General features: G+C 41.3%; 1 protein-coding gene across 2 annotated transcripts in view; it reads right to left on the bottom strand.

Moving 5' to 3' along the window:
* Positions 1–18,983, bottom strand: part of intu (inturned planar cell polarity protein) — a 54,631-nt gene extending 35,648 nt beyond the window's left edge. Inside the window, exons 1-4 of one of the 2 annotated variants that reach the window (XM_080051555.1) lie at positions 18,880–18,983; positions 16,222–16,814; positions 13,901–13,986; positions 6,633–6,848 (exon numbers count right to left, since the gene is read on the bottom strand). In XM_080051555.1, the coding sequence (XP_079907681.1) occupies positions 6,633–6,848; positions 13,901–13,986; positions 16,222–16,814; positions 18,880–18,968 (984 nt within the window). In that variant the 5' untranslated portion in view covers positions 18,969–18,983. Of the gene's footprint in view, positions 1–6,632; positions 6,849–13,900; positions 13,987–16,221; positions 16,815–18,033; positions 18,229–18,879 lie in introns of those variants that run through there. The other variant, XM_080051554.1, reaches the window with a different exon arrangement.
* Between the last annotated feature and the right edge of the window lie 4,128 nt (positions 18,984–23,111).

The following is a 23,111-nucleotide window of genomic DNA, read 5'->3' as shown; positions in this document are numbered from 1 at the left end:
TTAGCCAAGGTAGCGCCGGTTAGCATAGTGAAACTCACCAAGCTGTGTGCTGTTCCTGAGGATAATATACCCAAACTTGACGGCGGTGTCCGTGTGGAATTCCAATATAGTGCAGCGAAGAACCGGTGTTGTCCTCCGTCAGCCGGCACACTTTCACTTTCAGGTAGGCTGATGTCTGCCTTTATTTTAGCCGCTGAGCACACACTGCTGTTGTTAATGTGTTTAGTATGTTGCTGAATTGCTGTTAATGTGTGTGTATTTGAGATCGGGGTGCGTGTTCAGGCTGTTTTAATGATATTTGTGACAAGACTGCCGCTGGTTACACAGTGAACCTACATCTGTATTTTTTGGCACAGCTGGACCATGTTATTGTTGTTGTTGCACCGTAAGTGTGACGGGTCTGATCTCGGCGTCGGCGTCAGGAATATATGGCCCAATATGATCAAGCGGCGAGCCTCCTGCTGTCACGCGGCCAACCGCTGCCTACGATGAGGCTGCGGTTGGCCGCGGCGGCGACTGCGGTGAACATGGCCCAATATGACCAAGCGGCGAACCTCCTGCATTCACGCGGCCAACCGCCGCAGGCGGCCAATGCGGTGTGTTCCCAGCTTTACGCATAGAACCTAGTGTTGTTTTTGTCAACAAAATGTATGACTAAATATCGTCGTCAACTAACCTTTTTCACGTGACAGTGACGAGACTAGACGAAAATAGTCACAGATAATATTGACTAAGAGAAGACAAAAATGCTCAAGACATTTAGTCGACAGAAACTTGACTAGACTTAAAGAGTTTAAACGTGACTAAGACTAATAAAAACTAAAATTAAAGTTTGACAAAAAGACTAGACTAAAACTAAAATTAAAACAGGCCGCCAAAAACAACACTAGTCTTCCGTGTCTGGAATTGCATGTATTCTTGAGTCTATAAGGTAAAAATAATATAATAAGATAAGATAACCTTGTTTGACTTGTGAAATGGGGGACTTAAAGAACATTTTGATTTTGGCTGTACTATACTAGGTACTTGTACTATATTAACTGGGTTAAATATAATTGCATTACTAAAAAGACTAAAATACAAATGTCATTGACTAAGACTAGACTTAAATGTCATCAGTTTTTGTTGACTAAGACTAAACGAAAATAGTCCCAGATAATTCTGACTAAGAGAAGACTAAAAAGCTCAAGACTTTTAGTCAACTGAAACTTGACTAGACTAAAAAGAGTTTAAACGTGACTAAGACTAATAAAAACTAAAATGACAGTTTGACACAAAGACAGGACTAAAACTAAACTTAAAACAGGCCGCCAAAAACAACACTGTTCTATTAGAACCCCCACACACTGCATATTTACTTTGAGAAGTCGTGCTTGATAATAAGGCAGGACACTTCGCCATATTCTGTATTCTATTTAATAAGAACTTTTATAGTTTTGTTATATTGCTGCCAATTTTGGATTTCCAGATGTAGAAGCATGTAGTTGCCTCATGCAGCAGAAACTCTTTTTTTTTCTATCCATGGAATAAACGGTATTGCCAAATCTCTAGCTGTAGATATATTTCTACCGTTTCAAGGAATGTACGGTCATAACATAGGGTGATTTATTTATAAGTGGTGTGACTTGGTTACTTAAGTAGAAAATCAACGTCCCTGGGTGGGCTTGAACCACCAACCTTTCGGTTAACAGCCGAACGCGCTAACCAATTGCGCCACAGAGACACACAAAAGAGGGTGTGGCTTACACGTACAAGCCCCCACCCACTCTATATTTACGTTTAGAAGTCGTGCTTGATAATAAGGCAGGAAACTTTGCCATGTTCTGCTTTCTATTTGATATGGATTACAATTTTTTTTGTTATATAGCTGCCCATTTTGGATTTCTAGATGTAAAAGCCTGTAGTTGCCTCCTGCAGCAGAACAATTATTTTTTTTTATCTCTCTGCGGTATAAACGGTATTGCCAAATATCTAGCAGTAGATACATTTCTACCGTTTCAAGGAATGTACGGTCATAACACCCAGACATAGGGTGATTTAGTTATAAGTGGTGTGACTTGGTTACTGAAGTAGAAAATCAACGTCCCTGGGTGGGCTTGAACCACCAACCTTTCGGTTAACAGCCGAACGCGCTAACCAATTGCGCCACAGAGACACACAAAAGGGGGTGTGGCTTACACGTACCAGCCCCACCCACTGCATATTTACTTTTAGAAGTAGTGCTTGATAATAAGGCAGGAAACTTTGCCATATTCTGCTTTCTATTTAATATGGATTATACATTGTTTTGTTATATTGCTGCCCATTTTGGATTTCTAGATAGATACAGAAGCATGTACCTGTCTAGCGCGGCAGAAACTCTTTTTTTCTCTATCCATGGTATAAACTAGCCTGGCTCCGCCCGCCTACTTACATCCGGCCAAATTTAATTTTCCCTTCAGTAGTCAGTCTGGGGATGGGGCGTATTATTGGGATCCTGCTCGAACAGATTTCTGTGTGTCCAATCAGCGAACAGAGCAAGTGGCTGAGAACGATGACGTCGAAGTCGCGCTCCAGTTTCAGTTGAATGCTGCGTTCCTTTATACTCGGAAGAAGGAGATTTCCGACTTGGTAGTTCCGAGTTTCGACCTATCTGTGTTCCAGTGCATCTGCTCGCGAAAGTATGGACGCCGACAACCTTTCTTGTCCAAATAACTAAACGTTAGGCTCTAACAAGTTACCGTTGCCAGGTACCGGTAGATCCATAGACCACAATACAAGCCCCACCCACTGCATATTTACTTTTAGAAGTCGTGCTTGATAATAAGGCACAAAACTTTGCCATGTTCTGCTTTCTATTTGATATGGATTACACATTTTTTTGTTATATAGCTGCCCATTTTGGATTTCTAGATGTAAAAGCCTGTACAGTGTTTCCCTCAGAAAATGTCTTAGTCAAGGTGGTCACTGCCCCGTGTCAGGGGAGGTGCGGCGCCGCGGCGAAAATTTTAGGGGTATTTTGCTCAAAGATGCCAATGCGCCGTAAAGAAATAAACAACTGTTTATTTGAATACAAAAATAAAACAGACACTGACCTTACAGTTGGCAATTTTGTTTGCTATGTGCAGGTACAAATTATGTGTAAACGTACAGACAGTACAAAGCACAATTAAAGAAAACTTCTACTGTTTTGGTGCAATACTATACAGACACACTAAATACAAATAATGGACCATACATTTAACATGTGTATGCACATCAAAGTGCAAATACAACTTTTTAAAGTTCCTTTTTGGATGGGGGCTGTTGTGCGATTAATGATTATTTTAAGCCTACTTGCTTGATTCATTTTTAAATACAGAGGTCGTTTTGGAACTTGTATTTCCCAATTTAAAACATAAAAATAAAGCAGCATTACAAATTCAGAAAATAAATCTTCTTGGCCTACACTAGCATGCTGTTTGAAAAATAACTTTAAATAATAAATACAATGAGTTTTCCCCTTAAAATGACTAAATGCATTTCAAAGACAGTAGGCCTAGTTTGGAACTTCTGTAAACACTTACTGAAACTTGCCTGGGCCATCACTCTCATGCCTTCTTCAAACTTTTCTCTGTGCTGATAGGTTGTGTTGCCACAGTGATGTGGAGTCTTAAACTATTCTAGCTTTGCAGAGCACTTCTTTCTGTTCAGCTAAATATCCCCATAGAACTGCACTGCGTTTATTATCGCCACCAGTTAAATCTCGGTTTGCTTCTGCTCGTTTAACTCTCCCGCGTGTATGCCGTAGTCGCGCGCGGTGCGGTACGGTCGCGCGCGCGCGCAAAGCCGCAGACACAGAGCAGCTGATAGAGAAACGCTTGGAGACACATGCTTTTTACCGCAAATCGCGGCCTTTCGCGCAGTTATGACCATGCACAACACACACATCGCGCTTGCTAGTACATTAATTGTGCAGCACAAAAAAAAAAAAAAAAAAAAAAAATTTTTTTTTTTTTGGGGGGGGTCGGTTGGTAGTCAAGGCGGGAGGCTGGCGTTGCTAAGGCGGCCGCCTTAGCTATAAAGCGCTGGGGGAAACACTGCTGTAGTTGCCTCCTGCAGCAGAACAATTATTTTTTTATCTCTCTGCAGTATAAACGGTATTGCCAAATATCTAGCAGTAGATACGTTTCTACCGTTTCAAGGAATGTACGGTCATAACACCCAGACATAGGGTGATTTAGTTATAAGTGGTGTGACTTGGTTACTGAAGTAGAAAATCAACGTCCCTGGGTGGGCTTGAACCACCAACCTTTCGGTTAACAGCCGAACGCGCTAACCAATTGCGCCACAGAGACACACAAAAGGGGGTGTGGCTTACACGTACCAGCCCCACCCACTGCATATTTACTTTTAGAAGTAGTGCTTGATAATAAGGCAGGAAACTTTGCCATATTCTGCTTTCTATTTAATATGGATTATACATTGTTTTGTTATATTGCTGCCCATTTTGGATTTCTAGATAGATACAGAAGCATGTACCTGTCTAGCGCAGCAGAAACTCTTTTTTTCTCTATCCATGGTATAAACTAGCCTGGCTCCGCCCGCCTACTTACATCCGGCCAAATTTAATTTTCCCTTCAGTAGTCAGTCTGGGGATGGGGCGTATTATTGGGATCCTGCTCGAACAGATTTCTGTGTGTCCAATCAGCGAACAGAGCGAGTGGCTGAGAACGATGACGTCGAAGTCGCGCTCCAGTTTCAGTTGAATGCTGCGTTCCTTTATACTCGGAAGAAGGAGATTTCCGACTTGGTAGTTCCGAGTTTCGACCTATCTGCGTTCCAGTGCATCTGCTCGCGAAAGTATGGACGCCGACAACCTTTCTCGTCCAAATAACTAAACGTTAGGCTCTAACAAGTTACCGTTGCCAGGTACCGGTAGATCCATAGACCACAATATGTAGTGAAGTCGGAAATTTTCGAATTCCCTGTCCAACTGGAACGCACCGCCAGAAGCCGGCTCATGACACACGTGACGACCAAACGTTATGCGATTGGTTGGCTAATCCAGAGTGGCACTGGGCAGATCCAATAGTTTTAAACTTCAACAGACACCTGCCTGAAAGTGAGTGAACGTTTGCCAATTACAGCACTTCCAGACCTTCTGTACAAATGAAATGAAGTACGATGGTCTGGTTGGACCAGGCTAGGTATAAACGGTATGGCCAAATATCTAGCAGTAGATATATTTCTACCGTTTCAAGGAATGTACATTCATAACAGCCAAACCTAGGGTGATTTATTTATAAGTGGTGTGACTTGGTTATTTTAGTAGAAAATCAACGTCCCTGGGTGGGCTTGAGCCACCAATCTTTCGGTAAACAAGATGGTGGCTTACACATAGAATCCCCACACACTGCAGATTTACTTTGAGAAGTCGTGCTTGATAATAAGGCAGGACACTTCGCTATATTCTGTATTCTATTTAATAAGAACTTTTATAGTTTTTTGTTATATTGCTGCCAATTTTGGATTTCCAGATGTAGAAGCATGTAGTTGCCTCATGCAGCGGAGACTTTTTTTCTCTATCCATGGTATAAACGGTATTGCCAAATCTCTAGCTGTAGACATATTTCTACCGTTTCAAGGAATGTACGGTCATAACATAGGGTGATTTATTTATAAGTGGTGTGACTTGGTTACTTAAGTAGAAAATCAACGTCCCTGGGTGGGCTTGAACCACCAACCTTTCGGTTAACAGCCGAATGCGCTAACCAATTGCGCCACAGAGACACACAAAAGAGGGTGTGGCTTACACGTACCACCCCCACCCACTGCATATTTACTTTTAGAAGTCGTGCTTGATAATAAGGCAGGAAACTTTGCCATGTTCTGCTTTCTATTTGATTTGGATTACACATTTTTTTGTTATATAGCTGCCCATTTTGGATTTCTAGATGTAAAAGCCTGTAGTTGCCTCCTGCAGCAGAACAATAATTTTTTTATCTCTCTGCGGTATAAACGGTATTGCCAAATATCTAGCAGTAGATACATTTCTACCGTTTCAAGGAATGTACGGTCATAACACCCAGACATAGGGTGATTTAGTTATAAGTGGTGTGACTTGGTTACTGAAGTAGAAAATCAACGTCCCTGGGTGGGCTTGAACCACCAACCTTTCGGTTAACAGCCGAACGCGCTAACCAATTGCGCCACAGAGACACACAAAAGGGGGTGTGGTTTACACGTACCAGCCCCACCCACTGCATATTTACTTTTAGAAGTAGTGCTTGATAAGGCAGGAAACTTTGCCATATTTTGGATTTCCAGATGTAAAAGCCTGTAGCTGCCTCCCACAGGAGAAAGTTTTTTTTATCTCTCCGTGGTATAAACGGTATTGCGAAATCTCTTGCGGTAGATTTCCCATATATTTCTACCAACGAACGTATAATCATAACACCCAAACCTAGGGTGATTTATTTACAAGTGGTGTGACTTGGTTATTTAAGTAGAAAATCGTCCCTGGGTGGGCTTGAACCACCAACCTTTCCGTTAACAGCCGAACGCGCTGACCAATTGCGCCACAGAGACCACAGAGACCATTCACACACACATTTTTTCTTTTACTCACTTATTTGGCATAGGAAAGGCTGTTTTTGTTTTTCCAAACTGACCTCCTCCTGTGGTGATGCCGAGTCCATTTTAAGTGAGAGGTACATGACGATATGCGGGATGTGTCCTATGGACATCTGAAGTTCGGCGGTATCCTCCCCCCACAGCAGACGCACCAGCTGGCTGACTGGTGGAGAGGTCTTGGCCTTTCGGAATGATGAAGTGTCGCCAGCAACAATGCCGTCCCACAGAGCCACCGTCTCCAAGGCCAGCCTCACCTGGTTGACGGGAGAGGAGGAAAAAACTTAAAATGAAGAGGAGGAAAAGATGGAGAGAAAGAATGTGACACGTTGTGGGAAGGAAAATAATTTGCACTGGGGACAAGTGTGAAGATTTATAGATACAGTATATATTTTATAACAATATCACTGTATCAGTCTGCCTGCCAGTCCCTCTCAAGAGTTTTTATTCATTTTGGAAAATCAGCCACTATGGTTCCACATTATAGGGGAGAACGGGGTAATGTGATACACTTTTTACATTGCTTCCCTCTAAAGGTGCGAACACACCAAACGCGTTGGGTGCAGTGGCGGCGTTAAAAAATCCTATTTTTGCATAGGGAACCATTGGTTTTGGCGCGATGACGCGTTAGCCGCGGTAAAGCGGTGCGTTGGTCGCGGTAGCCGCTTTACCAAAGCGCCTACCGCACCATCGCACCAACGCGCGAGTTCAAAATGTTTTACTTTTTCTGCTCCAACGCGTGACGTTTAGCCGCGTTAGCCAATCAGCCTTGGAGAATGACCCAACGTACGGACATCGGCACAGTGGGAGGACAGTGTACTGTACACAGAGGCTGAGAAACACAGAGGAAGAAATGTATTTGCGGCTGGCTGGTGCTGTATGAAGCCGCTCGGGGTTAGAAGATGTGGGGAAAGTGAGCCAGGAGAATGGGCTTCCTGGTTAATTCAGTGAATATGTGCGGCTGTGCTTTAGCCGATAAACCAAGTTAGCACCGGTCGGATAGCATTAGTTAACTCACCCGGTTGTGTGCGGCCACCAACTCCATATAATGAACCCAAACATAACGGCTAAGTCCGGGGAACTTTCACAACGAGTACAGCGAAGCACCGGTGTTTAGGTCTATATCTACGCCAGCCACAGTCCCTTCACAGCCAGGTAGGGTAATGTAGGCTACTTGCCTTTATTCTGTACTGCCGTGCACACAATGCTGCTGTAAATATGTTTGGTATGGTGCTGTTTGTGTTCATTTCCGAGCGGCGTGAATCTGCAATGCTGTTTTAAGGCTATTTGTTCCGTTCAGTTGCTGTTTATTTGTCTTTTGGCACAATTGTTGGCCGTGTTGTTGTTGTTTTGTTTTTTGATCGCTGTTGTGTCGGGTCGGGTCTGATCGCAGCCATGGTTGATTAGGGGAAATAAATATATCGGGGGGGAGACTAGCTGCGTAGGTGCGTTGGGCGCGTTGAACAATTGTTTGACACAAAATGACCAAGCGCCAGATCAGATGCGTTGGGCGCGTTGGCCACCGCACCCAACGCGTTTGGTGTGTTCGCACCTTAAGGGAGCTAAAATGATTTATCAGTCAAATTTACACATTTCCAATTAATTCAGGATGTTTCCTAGAAAAGGGCATTAGCAGAATTTATTCATGACAAAGGGCAGTGAAAATATGATTGTTTAAAAAAAAGTTGTCTTGTGTCTCAGTTTACACCAGCTGTGGGGTAAACTGAGACAGACCAGAGAAATCAAGGGGGTAAACTGATCCACTTACTTTTTCCACTCTGAAACTACTATAACAACAAATGTTGTAACAGTTACAATCCTGACAGCTAGCTTGAAAACCAAATATACCAAAACTAATGTCGGACGAGTAACAGAATCATGGGGTTTGTAGGGCCCTATGATTTCCGCGATAACGAAAACGCAGACGGAATCACGGAATCGGGCAATAAAAACGGAACACGGAATGTCACGGAATTCGCCATTATTTTTGTGAAATTCAGTTTCCAATGCAAAGGGATACAACACGGTTGAAATTAAAGCAGAACTAGGGAGGAATTTTGGTTTGGCGACATCTGAAGACCAAAATCCTCCTGTGAAAAGTAGAGTCTGGCTGCAGTACCGGTAATGTAACACACAGCGCCAAACCCCTTTAACAAATCAGTCTATTCAATGTTTACTTACTAATTTATCCATAAACGTAACTCTGGCATGTACATAACTTGATTTATTGTTAACAATATGGTCTGTTTATACATTCGGCATATGATTAAAGCATCTAAAAGCACTTAATCATGTTAAACTTTTACTGTTTTGAAGTTAGTAATGCCACTCGCTCCCGCAGATACACAGCACAGGGAAGTCTTATATTCAGCCATTGCTAAAGGGAGTGTTGTTGTATTATGGAACGGCCGCTGCGGTATAAATTCCAGTCTCAACAATGTTTCCTTACACGCAATTATGTTGGTAGTTCATCAACATGTATGATAGAAGTTTTTCTACCTGAATCAATTTGCTATGGCACAACACTCGATTAAGGGTGTATTCACACATGCTGTGTTTAGTTCGGTTGAAACGAACTCAGGTGCACTTCCACCTTCGGTGCGCATCTTTCAGACAGGTGTGAATACAGCAATCGCACTCGGGGGCGGACCAAACAAACACTCCGAGACCCAGCTGAAGAGGTAGTCTCGATGCGCTTCAAAACGCACTCTGCTGCAGTTCGTTTGTGGTGTGAATTTGGCCGGACTCGATCCGACCCAATTGCAGGAAGCACTGCGCCTTTTCTTTCTTTTCTTTTTTAATAAATCGCCATCAGCTTCACATTATGGGAAAGTGTTGTTGTCGCCATTGTTAGGAAGATTAGTTGTGGTTTGACCGGGAGCCCCGAGCGAAAATATTACATTTGATAATGATGCGTGCGGATCAGCGATCAGATGGAGAGGAGCGTCTCCCGTAGCCTACAGTGCCAACAGGTTCACGCTGCGCTTTGCATGAAGTGTGTGTTTTTATTGTTCTTCCCAACGGGACCGTCAATACTGTCCCCGTGTCAGTTTGGTGCTGAACTGCGCCGAACTGACACACAGCTTAATCAGCTGTGTTTCAGTTTGAGCCTATTCTTCACGCGAGTCGCGCGTCCAGCAGCAAAAATACAGTAAAAATGATGTTTCACATCGTAGGCTAGAAGCCACATAACGTGGCATTGTCATAGGGCTACATATTATAAACATATGAAACAACAATAATTAGATTTTTTTCTTCTTTATTTATAGGCTAGATGTAGGCATTTTTATTATTTTTAACTCCATATTATATCAATGATAAATTCGCAGTTTTTACTTTGTTCTTCCTGCTTCTCTCCACCCCAGAATGTCTGTCCAATGAATGAATGACCTTAGATCACGTGTGGTTTTGCTTCGTAATGCTGGTTCACTTGCAAAAGGGGCAATATGAAAGTGGACCACACCAAACAAAAAAATCCAAATTATATTTGGTCTGGACCAAAGCAAGTGAACTAACGGACTTTCCATGTGTGAACACACCCTAAGTTGACAGCAAGAAAATTTACTTTTACATGCAAAAAATAAATTTTTGTGAAAAAAACATGCTTACAACATCACCATGAGGTCCTCTCTTTCATGGCCAAGGGGAAATGAGAGGGGCTTGAAAACATATATCTCACATGACCAAAAATGTGTTCCATTGCCTAGATACAGGGGGTGTCTCACATTACCCGATGGCTCACATTACCCCGTTCTCCCCTACTTGGCAATAATTTTAACATTGCTCATGTGACTGTCATAGGAAAATTGAGTACCGTGCTTCAAAAGGGTAGAAAAACTTCAACAATTACACATTCATTCAAAAATAGGCTAAAAAGTGATAGTAAGACAGCCTTGGTGAGAGAGAAAGTGACACAGACATCCAGGCCAAACCGCAGAGCAGCAAATAGCAGGATTCTCTGTGTGTGCGTGTGTGAGTGTATTTGACTAAATCAAACCAGACCTCTGCAACCCAAAAAACGGGGCCAAGACAACAGACAGTCTATCGTCTCGTTCTTGCAGTATTTTTTTAATCTTTCCATACCCAAATGCTTTATTTTAGCCTGCCATTCATACAAATTCACAGTGGAAATTGAAAGCAGAGCTGTGTGGAAATCAAACAAGCAAGCACATGCAGTCTAGGTGCAAAGAAGGATGAGAAACTGCAACCCTTTGTTAAAACAATCTGTCACAGGCTCACAGTTTATTAGGGCTGGCCCGAATGCCATTTTTCAGGCTTCGAATATTCGTTCCAGAAAAACACACCATCAAAAACAACATTAAAAATATTTAAATAAAATTGTTTAAAAAAAAATAATTAATAATCCCTATATACTCCCTGGAACCGATTTTGACAGTATCTGCATATTTTGTTGAAGATTTACGCGCTCGGAGGTGAAGTAATGGATGCGCTATGACACTTAGTGATGTAATATCCTCCTAAATGAGCAATACTACTACTACTACTACTACTACTACAATATTACTAACTTTTATATCCAAATATAAAATTATTTGATGACATTATATTGCAGTACTAGCTTCTTGCAACAAAAAAAATTTTAAAATAAAAATAAAAATTATAAAAAACGAAGCTCCGAATACTAATTTAAGCTCCGAATACTAATTTTCCGAACAAGTATTCAAATAATTCGGGCCAGCCCTGCAGTTTACATCAGATGATATCAAGTAGAGGCTGTTTAAAGGCAAATACCTCACAAAGCTTAGATATAGGGATGCACCGAAATGAAAATTCTTGGCCGAAACCGAATAAAATTAAACAGTTGGCCGAAAGGCCGAAACCGAATACCGAAAGAGGCTTTTGCAGTTTTGTTTATTATTTAGTCAATTCTTTCAACATTGCATACATGAACTCCCAAATGTTCTCCTCAAACATAGCCTACAACTAAAAAGCAACCCTAAATAAATAAATAAACAGTAAAACCTTCAAATCTAAGAGTAAAATTAACATTTTACTAGGAATTAATTTGTGAACCACTCACTGATTTTTACCTTGACTTATATGAGGATGAATCTACAAAAAGATCGACTTTTTGGTATTGTATTTGGTAAAGTATTCATTAGATAATGCACTGACGTAGGGTTCAAGTAGGGTTGGGCGGTAAAACTAATACCATATACCAGGATATTTAAAAAAATCAACGGTATTCCTTTCATTACCATAAAAAATGTGCTGTGTAATGTGTGCATGTTTATAATAAATGCCTTAAAAAGAATGTGACTGTGTCAGCACCCACGCCTATTTTAAAGACGCTATAAAAGTATTACAGGCTCTGCCTCCCCCTGGTGGCTAGGTACAAAAAGTGCACCATGCACCCAGTTTAAGCTTACAGTCATGTTAAAATAAAGCTTTTGTCCATTAATGCCACCGCAATGTATCGCTACATCATTACTTTGCAAAGATTATCATACCAAAGCTTGTCAGCCGAATGCATTTGGTTAAAATGAGTATTTGGCGAACATCATCATGATAAGTTCAATGTAATCTCGTAAAATGTAGTGTTAAACAAGAAACTACAGTCTATGAATAAAACAAATAGGCTACAGCTGAGGTAGAAAATAGAGGGAAAAAAAGGTATCAAATTGGATAGCTCCCAACCCTACTCTCAAGAATGACCCCGACGTATGGACGATCTGACGGACAACCCAAAAACATAATGCCTCCAGTCTTCGGCATCATTTGCGTGGGGGCATAAAAATATATGATGTATTGTGGTCATTACTATTTTTCTCAATCCTAGCTTAGATGGGGCCTACCAAATGTTTAAAAAAAGATAAAGAAAAAAAGAAACTGATATTTGCTGGTCAAAAATTTTGAAACTGTATTTTTTTAATCCAACAATTACTCCCAGACCACTCCAAGGACTGTCAGCACGCAGCACACGCCAAACCTCTCTCCAATAGGCGCCTGCATCTGGGCTGCCTGCCATTTTGGCCAATTTTAGGGGTATTATTATAAAAGAGCAAAGTATTGGTGGAAGTACCATTCAACCGGTGACTGTGACTGGCTCACTCAGTCCTGAAAGTGAGAGGTTAACTTTGGATTTAAAAAGGTACAGTATCATAACTCCTTTCATGAAGGACGCAAGAAAAACGCTTTGATTAGATTGAGCCTCACACATGAAAAATTGTAGAGAATCCCTCCGACTAGGCAATCCCTAAATTTAGGAAATCACTGGGTAAAGAGGCCGAGTGGGCTAACTACAGCACTTTCTCTCATCAGAAATAATAAGGATGTGGTTAGACTGGAGTGTGCTCTCACTGGAATTCCAGTTTGTTGATGTCAGTCATGTCATTTAGCGCTGGCTCAAAGATTTACACACACACACACACACACACACACACACACACACACACACACACACACACACACACACACACACACACACACACACACACACACACACACACACACACACACACACACACACACACACACACACACACACACAGCATCCAAATTTCGTTAAGCTAAGGGGTTAGCAAAGGGAACGGTGGACTGACTTTTATACTAATATTTGTTCCTCCAAAGATAATGAGTCGTGTCTGCATTCCATCTGGGAGGGCTGGAACACAGAAACCATCCACACACACACACACGCACACACAAAACACTTACTCCGTCAGCAATACAAGTCTCTTTCAGTTTTTTTTTTGTCATTGTGGTGCCAGAGGGACCTTGTATTTTTCCCCAAAAATCTGCCTAGCTCTTTCCCTACAATATAATTTTGTTTCCGACTACATCTTCTAATCAGCCAAGCTCTCGATCCCACAACAGCTTCCTGTGGCACCAGAAAGAGTCCAACCGCAGTCCTGTCTATCCGCCGTGTTCGCCATCAACCCGTACACCTACTCTGTCATTTGCAAATTCCTACTTTCTGATGGTCTGCTTTTTAGTGAAAATACACAACAGAAGCAAAGGCTGAGGATTTTGTAGCCACTGATCAAAAGGATTATTTCTCAGTAATTGGAGGGTTTTGTGATTTTAAACAGTGCTGACTTCTACGTTCTATACACATTTTAGCAGCTTAGAAAAACCAATGCTTTTGAAGTAATTTAATGTCTACATTTACTGTCCAAGTGTTCTGTTTGTGACATGCCAAGATTTTGAAGACCTAAATGCTGCTGTAAAGATTTGGAAGGATAATCCAATTCAGAAAAAGGGCAGAACTTGAGATATTTTATAACTTATTTGAACATAAACTGTTCATCTGCAATTATTTGGGTTTGGTAGATTTACACACACTGACCTGTGTTGGTCCTGGGATGCAGGACAGAACCCTCTCAATGTTTTCCGAGGTCACATCCACATCGTCCACTGCTACGAGCACATCACCTGAACATAGCAAGCAGAGAGGTAGCATTAACTAAATAAGTAATACTAATAAATAAAATCACACATTGCTGTTTGCAAGACTAACCAAAAATCATACAATAACAAATACTTTTGTATGTTAAGTAAAACAATGTGTGCCTTAATTTATTTGGTGCAGTCCAATTCCTTCTATTTCAAAAGTAAGTAGCTCAACTTTGAATGCATTTTATTAGGGAGACAACATTATGCAACACTCGTATGTTGGTTGGTCGTTAAATACTGACTTGGCTTTTATACTACTTAATAATTTGGCGGATTGTATAAATTGTACTGAGCTTCTGACCTCTGTACTTGATTGTATAGACCCAGTAAAGAGCTCCACCTGCTTTTGTGCATGAAGGCTCACCATCATCTCCACAACGGAGCTATTTCAGGTATTTAACCACTCTAATTGCTTTAGCATGTAGCTGTGCCACATAAAAGCTTGTCTAAACAGTAACTCATGTGGGTATTCATTTGTGGCGAGGCACAACTGGCGTTCCTCTGTCTGCTAGTAAAAACTGTCCGATCATTAGCCAAGATAGGAGAAAACCAATTCAGAGAAGCTTAGCTTTCAAACTGAATCGTTATCTACAGGACCTGACCTGTATTTAGAGTTTAATATTTGCTCTACAAAGCTGTGATGAAAGTTTCACTGCAGATGAGTATAGTTGCTGCTAAGAATTGGCAATGAGAAGAAGCTATTGAATGTCCCACACACGGTTTAACAAGAGCGTCCTGGTTTTACAACATGGAGCTGAAAACTAAAACCATGATAATGATTTGTATTACATACTTTGTAGTTGCATTGCACTGAAAGAGCTTGTCTTTATCAGTTTAACTACCTAACCTAGGCCAGTTCCTGCAGTATTTTTCTTACTAATCATAGTCGATCTATTTTAGTTAACATTGGTTGCCATTTTGTAAATATAGGGTTGTACATAACGCTCATTATTTGGGCATTGGGTTCCTTTTGTAAAGAAATCTGAGTGTGTGGCTGTGAATATGTAGTCATTGTAATAATTGTAGCCCATGCCTTGGCAGTAAATGTGTGTGGTGTGGAAATGAATGAGTCAGGGTGGGTTCATGGCTCAATAGATGACTGTTATTGAAATCGTAACTGCTGCACTGCTGTATTTCTCCTGTCCTGAGGGCAATTGTTTTTTGGGATTTTTTTTCCGAGGATAAGGAGAGTGCCTTATGCTAAAAACCATTCTCAAAAAGTAGGTCAAATTCTATAGCTAATTCTACACTTCTTCAGAACACTAGAGGGGATAGATCATGACAATATTTAATAGTTTTATATTATAGTTAAAGATGGAGTCGGGGATTCTGGCATGGACATATAAAGAAATGGACACCGGATTGAAACACGGCGCCCATTCATTCCTATGAAAGCTGCTCATTGGCGCAGAGAAGCAACAAGGAAGCATAATCCGGAAATTCCATGCGGCCCGGAAGCATGACGTAGCATGGACGTAGCTGCATTATGGACCTATCAAGAAAGAGGGCGGCAAGCGTAGCAGACTGAAGGCGGGTGTACAATAATTCTCGTTCTGTAGCATCTAGCCTGGCGAAAACAAACTGAAAGCCGTTAAAAGCCGTTGGGCTAATAAAACGCTTGAGGTGCCGTTTTGAAATGAGAAAACTTCCATTTTAATAGTATATGGTCTAAAGATAAGTATGAGCCTATGATTGATATCCAGAAATTTTTTGCAGAGACACAATCTTGTTCGCCGCTTGTACTGTGTGGACAGGGAAATCTGCCTATGGGCCGCATGAAAATAAGCTCCTCCCCCAACCATGCGATACCAATGGCTTGGCCACATGGCCATGCTGGCTGCTCGGAGAAGGCACAGTCCTGGGGGCCTGGATTCTGGAGAACGCTTGTTGTCAAAATAACTTTTTGTCAAAGTCAGTGAATATCTTTTACCGATCCTCTACATGTCCGTACTGTGTGTGCTGAAAACAAATCTGGTGTTAATACACAGTCTAGGCTCTGTAATCCGGTATATTACTAGGTAGACTGGGCCCCCTTTTTTAACATACCCGTTTAAAGAGCCTAAGCTGTGTATGAACACCATCGCCCCCCCCCCCCAGACACACAGTACATTTGGGGGATCGTGAAGAGGTATTCACTGATTTTGACAACAAGCATTCTCCAGACTCGCTTACTCCACCTTTAATAACAGCTAACTGTTCCATGTGTGGACTTACCAATTAGGATTTCACCACACTTGATGGCTGGGCTGTTGGGTATTAACCCATGTACAGTCAGTCTTTCCTCCTGGCCCACCACTGCATTATCCTTTTGTCCCCTGCTCCAGGATGGGCGATGCACCACCCCCAGCAGTGCTTCCAGCAGGCCCCCGCTGTCCGAGAGAGGTGTTGACGAACCTCCGAGACGTTTTGGGTTGAGGTAGACACACACTTCCTTCAGCTGCTGTTGCTGTACCGTTACTCCCTGCCTCTGACCGGGCTGGTTCTTCAGAATGGATGTTGGCGGTGAATTTGAGGTTGAGTTGTCATTACCACCATCTTTACCTCCCGCTCTGCGTTGAGATGGTCTGCGTTTTCTCCTCAGGATCCTGGCTAGCCGTTTAAGTGTTGTCTCACCTTTCGCCCGTGATCCACTTCGTTTCTTCTTCTTGTTTTGCTCTGTGATTATCTCTGCCTCTTTGTCACTAAAGCGAACGTGATTAGTGGACACGACTTGGGCCAGTGCAGCCTCCTCTTCGCCCTCACTCAGCTCCAGGTAGAACAGCTCGCCGTTCTTCTGAATGTCGTCCAGCCATTCAGGTTCCAAGTCACTAAGAGAAGATAAACAAAGAATTGAAAGATACCTAGTTAAAAAGCAAAGTGTTATGAAACTGAGAAGAGAACACAGTAGATAAGTTAGATAAGGCTTGTTGTTAATATCCAGCCTAGGCTGAGTAGGCTCTGTAAAGGGGCATGTTGCTAGGTACAGTTTACATAACATTTGTATAACAAGTTTACAGAGCCCAGGCTGTGTATACTACCAGTTATTTTTTAGCGCACACACAGTATCGTATCATGAGGAAATATTCACTGATTTTGACTAAAAGTGATTTTGACAACAAATCACTGACTCCACCTTTAAGTGGCACATTTCAAAAATGTGTGTGGCTTGTTTTGTTCCAAGTAAAAATATAAAAAGATTGTAGAAGCTAGCCATCATATTAACGTTACTGCTGCATTACTATTTCTGTCTTAGAATAAATAAAACATTCTACATGCTCAGTTTCAGTACTTGGTCAATTGTTGTGTCCAACTTGTTTCCGTATTATTGTTTGAGATACTGAGTCAAAAACACTTCCCCCCCCCCACACCTTAATTTTATTTTATCTGTCAATGCATTATACAATATGGTCATGCCCAAGTGTATATCATGATGAAAAAAAATACAAAACTAAAAGATTTAAATTAAAACTACTATACGCACAATGCGTAATTATATGCTTGAGCAAATGTGAGGGATCGCAAGCTAGATATTTTTTCTTTTGGTTTGCCTCCTATTTAGCCTGCTTTGAAGAGCATGTGGTGGCTAGCTTTAACACAATATCCATATATTTACTAAGGCTGATGACAAGAAGCATACAATTATTTTTGGTTTACCTCCGCTCCTAGATTGAAAACACTCCCCAAAGCTATGAAAAGCACATGGGAGGAGTGAAGGACACTGTGGATGGAGAAAGCTGGCCACTGCCTTAGTTTTCAAGTACTGATATTCATGGAACAGCCATTTGAAGACTTTAAGTGAAAATGAACCAGCCACAAACCACGGTTGACGTTTTATAACTGCAATGTAAACCATCAAAATTTAAGTGTCATGTTACAACGGGTTACACAGCATCTCCTCCTCACAAACAGTGATAATTGCTCTGCATGTTAAACCAGACTCGTTTCATACTAAAATAAGCAACTTTCACGGGGGTCTTTTGCTGTCACTTGCACGTGCAAACGGGCTGTTTGTTCGTTTCTAGTCTCATAGTCAAATTATTTCCTTACTCTGAGTAGTCGGAGCTGTTGTAACTCGATGCTGTAGATTCACCGTCACTATCCTTCTTGGCAACTTCTTCTCCCGTTTTGCCGCTGAAAAGAGTTATCTCGGTAAAATGGCGGCCGTCTGAAAGTGCCATAATGTTTTAAATATGGTTTGGTTCGGACGCAATCACCGAAAAAAGCTAAACTTTTAATAAAAAGTCGAACGTTTACATCCTATCGCCATGTTGAAAGCATTGACGAGAGTTACAGTGTTGTCACGTGATGCATATGCGCGCAGTCTGATTGGTGGACGGAGGAGTTGCCCCTAACAACGCAGAAGCTTTCTTTCTGAGCGCGGGTTGTTTCTTTGCTTGTGTGGCACGGGCACGAGCCAGGTAAGGAACGCCACAGTGTGCCAGTAAACAGGGCCGTACGAGGATGTCATCCCATTAAATAATGCAGTAACCGCGCAGAAAACACTCGTATATTCACAGGAACAATTCATGGTGCGTTCCAGTTGTACTGGGAACTCGGATTTAAATCTAAACAATGCACCACTGTGGATGATATATAGCCTAACTAATTTACAATACACCACAGTGGAAAAAACGACGTGTCAAGTTGGAAGTGCTGAAACAACTGTCTGTTAAATTCACACGTGCACATTTGGGCTTTTATATTGTTGCCGTCCTATCTCCGCCTCCCTGCAAACTTGCACGAGGTTTTTTTTTTAAATCCCCTTCGGTATTCCGCTAACTTCAGCCATAGCCTCTCTGACCGAAAAATACCACTTTAGGTTTGAACTGAATATACAAGAATAATGCGAATAGTGGTACTATCCATGCATTGTACAGTAAATACTTAACTGACCTGTAAAGGAGAACACTGCGAATAGAATCAAAGTCCTCCAAGTTTTTAGAGAATGAACCTCCTCCATGTATAGAAATGTTAAACATCATTTGTGTGTTGTCATGTTTTCGCTGGGAGTGCGGCCAACAACGATGCGCTCACATATAGCAGTTTATGAAGATCCAACGGTCGAAAAGAAAAACCTTAAAAGAACCAGCGACAAGAGCAAAATTAATTCCTTTCCCCTGGCCCCGTCTGAGGTTTCTGACCACCGTGCAGACTGAGCTGCGTCTCCAAGACCAGAACGAATCCTCCTCCAGCTTCTCACGTCAATCACACACTACGAGTGCTTCCACACAACCTCTATTCAAAAGCACAATAAACACTTTGGTGCGTTTTTTTTTCTCTTTCCCAAGGCAGAGCGCAATTTGTCCCAGCGGACTCTTGGCAGGTGAAGTAAAGAAAAACTTTAAAGCCCGCCTACTCTGGGCTACCCGCAGACAAGCCCACATTTGTAGCCTACTTTGTTAGAAAAAAAAATTAAAAGAAAAGAGTGTTGTATTCTAGCCATGGTGGAATAACGTCCCTCCACCAAGTGTTTCCTTGGCAATACTCCCGACAACAAATCAAGCACGTGTACAAAGTCCCAATAACTAACCAAACTACATTGTTTTTATGCAAGCAAAAATGCTCAAATCAGATTTAATTAGGGTAAAAGTGGTGTGTTACTTTCCACGTGTAAATATTGCCATACGATTATCTATAACGGGGTCAAACAGTAGGGCCTACAGTTAAAGAAAAAAAAATACATCTCTGTCATTTTGCTTAACGTAAGGGGCAGCAAATGCAACCCTATAATATTGCACAAATTTTAGCAACTTCCAGTTTATAAATTTACATTAAACATCAATGCACTGCCACTCTGAACATACTCCTTCCCTCAAAGTCCCCGAGGAGACAGTGAACGGTCATCAAAAGCAGAGAGCGTAAGAAGTTAATCAAGTCTCTCTGCCCGCTTCGCGCTCAAGAAGGAGTATCAGTAACTCTTCATCGTGGTTAGCGAGACCAATCACTTTAGAAACACATTTCTCAAGTCAGAAACTATAGAAATGATCCCTGAAAGTATAGTCTTGCCGTTTAACTGCTCATGCCCGACTACTAGAACGAGGAGCCTGGGCTTCACTGTCATGGTGCTGACATCAGACAACAAATACCACCAGTGGGTCTATTGAGAAAATGTCCACAAATAACATATTAATATCCAAACAGTGAACTACAAGGAATAAAAGCCATATTATAAACATATATCTACAATGGTTATATAGATTTTGAATACCCACAATGCTGTCTGTCTGCCCATAGCTCTGCTGGGATACTCTCATTGGTTAGTAGCTGCATTCCAATAGTAGTTGCACTTCCCGTCGTTCATTTACCCTCAGCAAGGTATGACGTAACAGCATACGTAACAGCATACGTTGCATGGAGGGAACTTGGAGCGCGAAGGGAGACTGGGCGGGGGAGGAGTGGGGGATTTAAATGGAACCCACTTGCCCTTGTAGTCGCAATGGGCCGTCAGTTACAGAGGTAGTTCTGAATGCAAATAATACAGAATTATAACATTCTGCTAAGGTAGCCTATGTTGCAGAAAGCCATTTCCATAGCATAACAAACATTGAATTTCGACACGGTAACTCAGATTATCAAGATATTGTTACTTATACTTTCACATGTAAATTGTTTGCTCTGACATTTTCTTATTTATGTTAGTTTCAACCAAAAACATTTGTTTTAAATAGTCCTCTAATTTGGCAGCCATCTGTGTTATAGCAGCAATGTGTAAACTGCAATACATTCACTGGATTGTTCGTATGGAAATAGGATAGCCTAATTGAGGCGTTTTGGAATATATTTATATATATATATATATTTGTCCTGCGGGTGGCCGCGATGTCCCTAAAAGCATACAGTCTACCGGAAAATAAAAGGAGAAGAATAAGAAGACGAACTGCAATGCACTGTGGGTGATATCCACCTCTGAGTGACCATGGATGTTCACTTGATCACTCAGCCCTCCGAGGGTCTATATCACGAAGTTCACTTCAGTTTCCAGACAATTGGAACGACACTTAAGATGACGGCGGGGATTCCCCCGAGGGCAAGTGCTTAGGGCAAGTGAACAGGGCATATTGAACGGGTATTGGAACGCAGGGACTGTCATGCAGCATTGCCATGTGTTAGTCTCAAATGCTAACAACAACACATCACGCTGGTGTTCAAAGTCCCAATAACTAGCCAACTTACCTTTTTTTAATGCAAGCTAAAATGCTCAAAACAGATTTAATTAGAGTAAAAGTTGTGTGTTATTTTCCACGGGTTAATGCCATAGGATTATAACGGGGCCCAAGCAGCACAGTGATAGTAGAAAATACATCCCTGTCATTTTGCATCACATTAGGGACTGCTCAGCATAATGCAACACTACATTTGACACACAACAATCGCAAAAGTTGATTTTAGTTTTATTCTCATTAAACATCAATGCACTGCCACTCTGAACATACTCCTTCCCTCAAAGTCCCCGAGGAGACAGTGAACGGTCATCAAAAGCAGAGAGCGTAAGAAGTTAATCAAGTCTCTCTGCCCGCTTCGCGCTCAAGAAGGAGTATCAGTAACTCTTCATCGTGGTTAGCGAGACCAATCACTTTAGAAACACATTTCTCAAGTCAGAAACTATAGAAATGATCCCTGAAAGTATAGTCTTGCCATTTAACTGCTCATGCCCGACTACTAGAACGAGGAGCCTGGGCTTCACTGTTATGGTGCTGACATCAGACAACATATACCACCAGTGGGTCTATTGAGAAAATGTCCACAGATAACATATAACTATCCAATCAGTGAACTACAAGGAATAAAAACCACATTATAAACATACATATATATATATATATATATGGTATATATGGTTATATATATATATTGAATACCCACAATGCTGTCTGTCTTCCCATAGCTCTGATGGGATACTCTCATTGGTTGCTGTCATGCAGCATTGCCATGTGTTAGCCTCAAATGCTAACAACAACACCGTTATAATCATTGTTTTTAGAGGCCAATTTTCAAACAATCCGTATGAATGTACACAGGCTGAAAGCTGATTTCACATTTTATAAATTAAGATATTATTCAAACGATGCCGCCAAGGAAAACATGGGAAAATGCACATTTTATGTTTTAAAGCGCTAGCTGACTAGCTGCATGTGGTGCACCATTTTAAGGCTTCCGACTGCAACTAGATTAAACGATAGTTCTGGCGAATGACCAAATATCGTGGGAGACAACATACCTCGCCATAACGTTAAAAGTGACATTTGTCAGGTCTAAAAAAGAAAACCTAACAACTTAATGTTTTACAACGGCATCTTATCGCAAAGAAACATTTAAAACTTTAAAGCTTTGGCAATGTTATATATTGTCTTGCTCATTTGAAGTTGTATTATAGGCAAATAAAGGAAGTACCCTAGGTATTTTGGTAACAACCATAAGTTATAACTTGCAGGGAGTAGTCACATACCCACTCAAATACGATTTATTATACTATAATGTAATTGGCTGTTTAGAAAAAGCATTCATGCAAGCTGTATTAAAAATAAAAAATTTGTTTGAGTAATATGGGTTTAACTGTTGGACTATTACACTGTTACTGGTATGCCATTTTGAATAAAGTATCTGTCTATCCTTTATTCATAGGTCTTCCTTAATTAGGCCACTAAAATGTCAAAAGATACATTTTAAATGAGCGGTTGATGTAATTTACCTTTTTTGTGTGCTCTTCGACAATGACACAATCCAAGCTGAATATGGAGGTTTGTCTTTGTATCATTCAAAATAATGTTAAACGTATAAAGGTCAAATAAAACGACCTTCATGCTAACGGGTCAAGGCCAGGCTGCCCAGCTAGCTAATGCTAATGCCTATTATTTACTAGCATGGCTAATGCCAATGCCTCGTTGGCCTACATTCTCAACATCCGTCTTTTCGGCATGTTTTTCTGATTTAACTACTTTGCAGCTTGACAGAACATTCCCTAACTCCTAACGGTCTACATCATTGTTTATCTAGAAGTATAACGCACGTGCAAATTAAAAACGACGTGATAAACTCACCTGGAAGGTAGCCACATGCGGTATCCGTCACGTAATGCGCAACCACTGCGCATGCGTATTCACGACTGAAAGAGAGACTTTTTATTG

This window comes from Ammodytes marinus (genome assembly GCF_949987685.1).
Source record: "Ammodytes marinus genome assembly, chromosome: 23".
Taxonomy (NCBI): Eukaryota; Metazoa; Chordata; class Actinopteri; order Uranoscopiformes; family Ammodytidae; genus Ammodytes; species Ammodytes marinus.
This window is presented reverse-complemented; position numbering and strand designations above follow the sequence as displayed.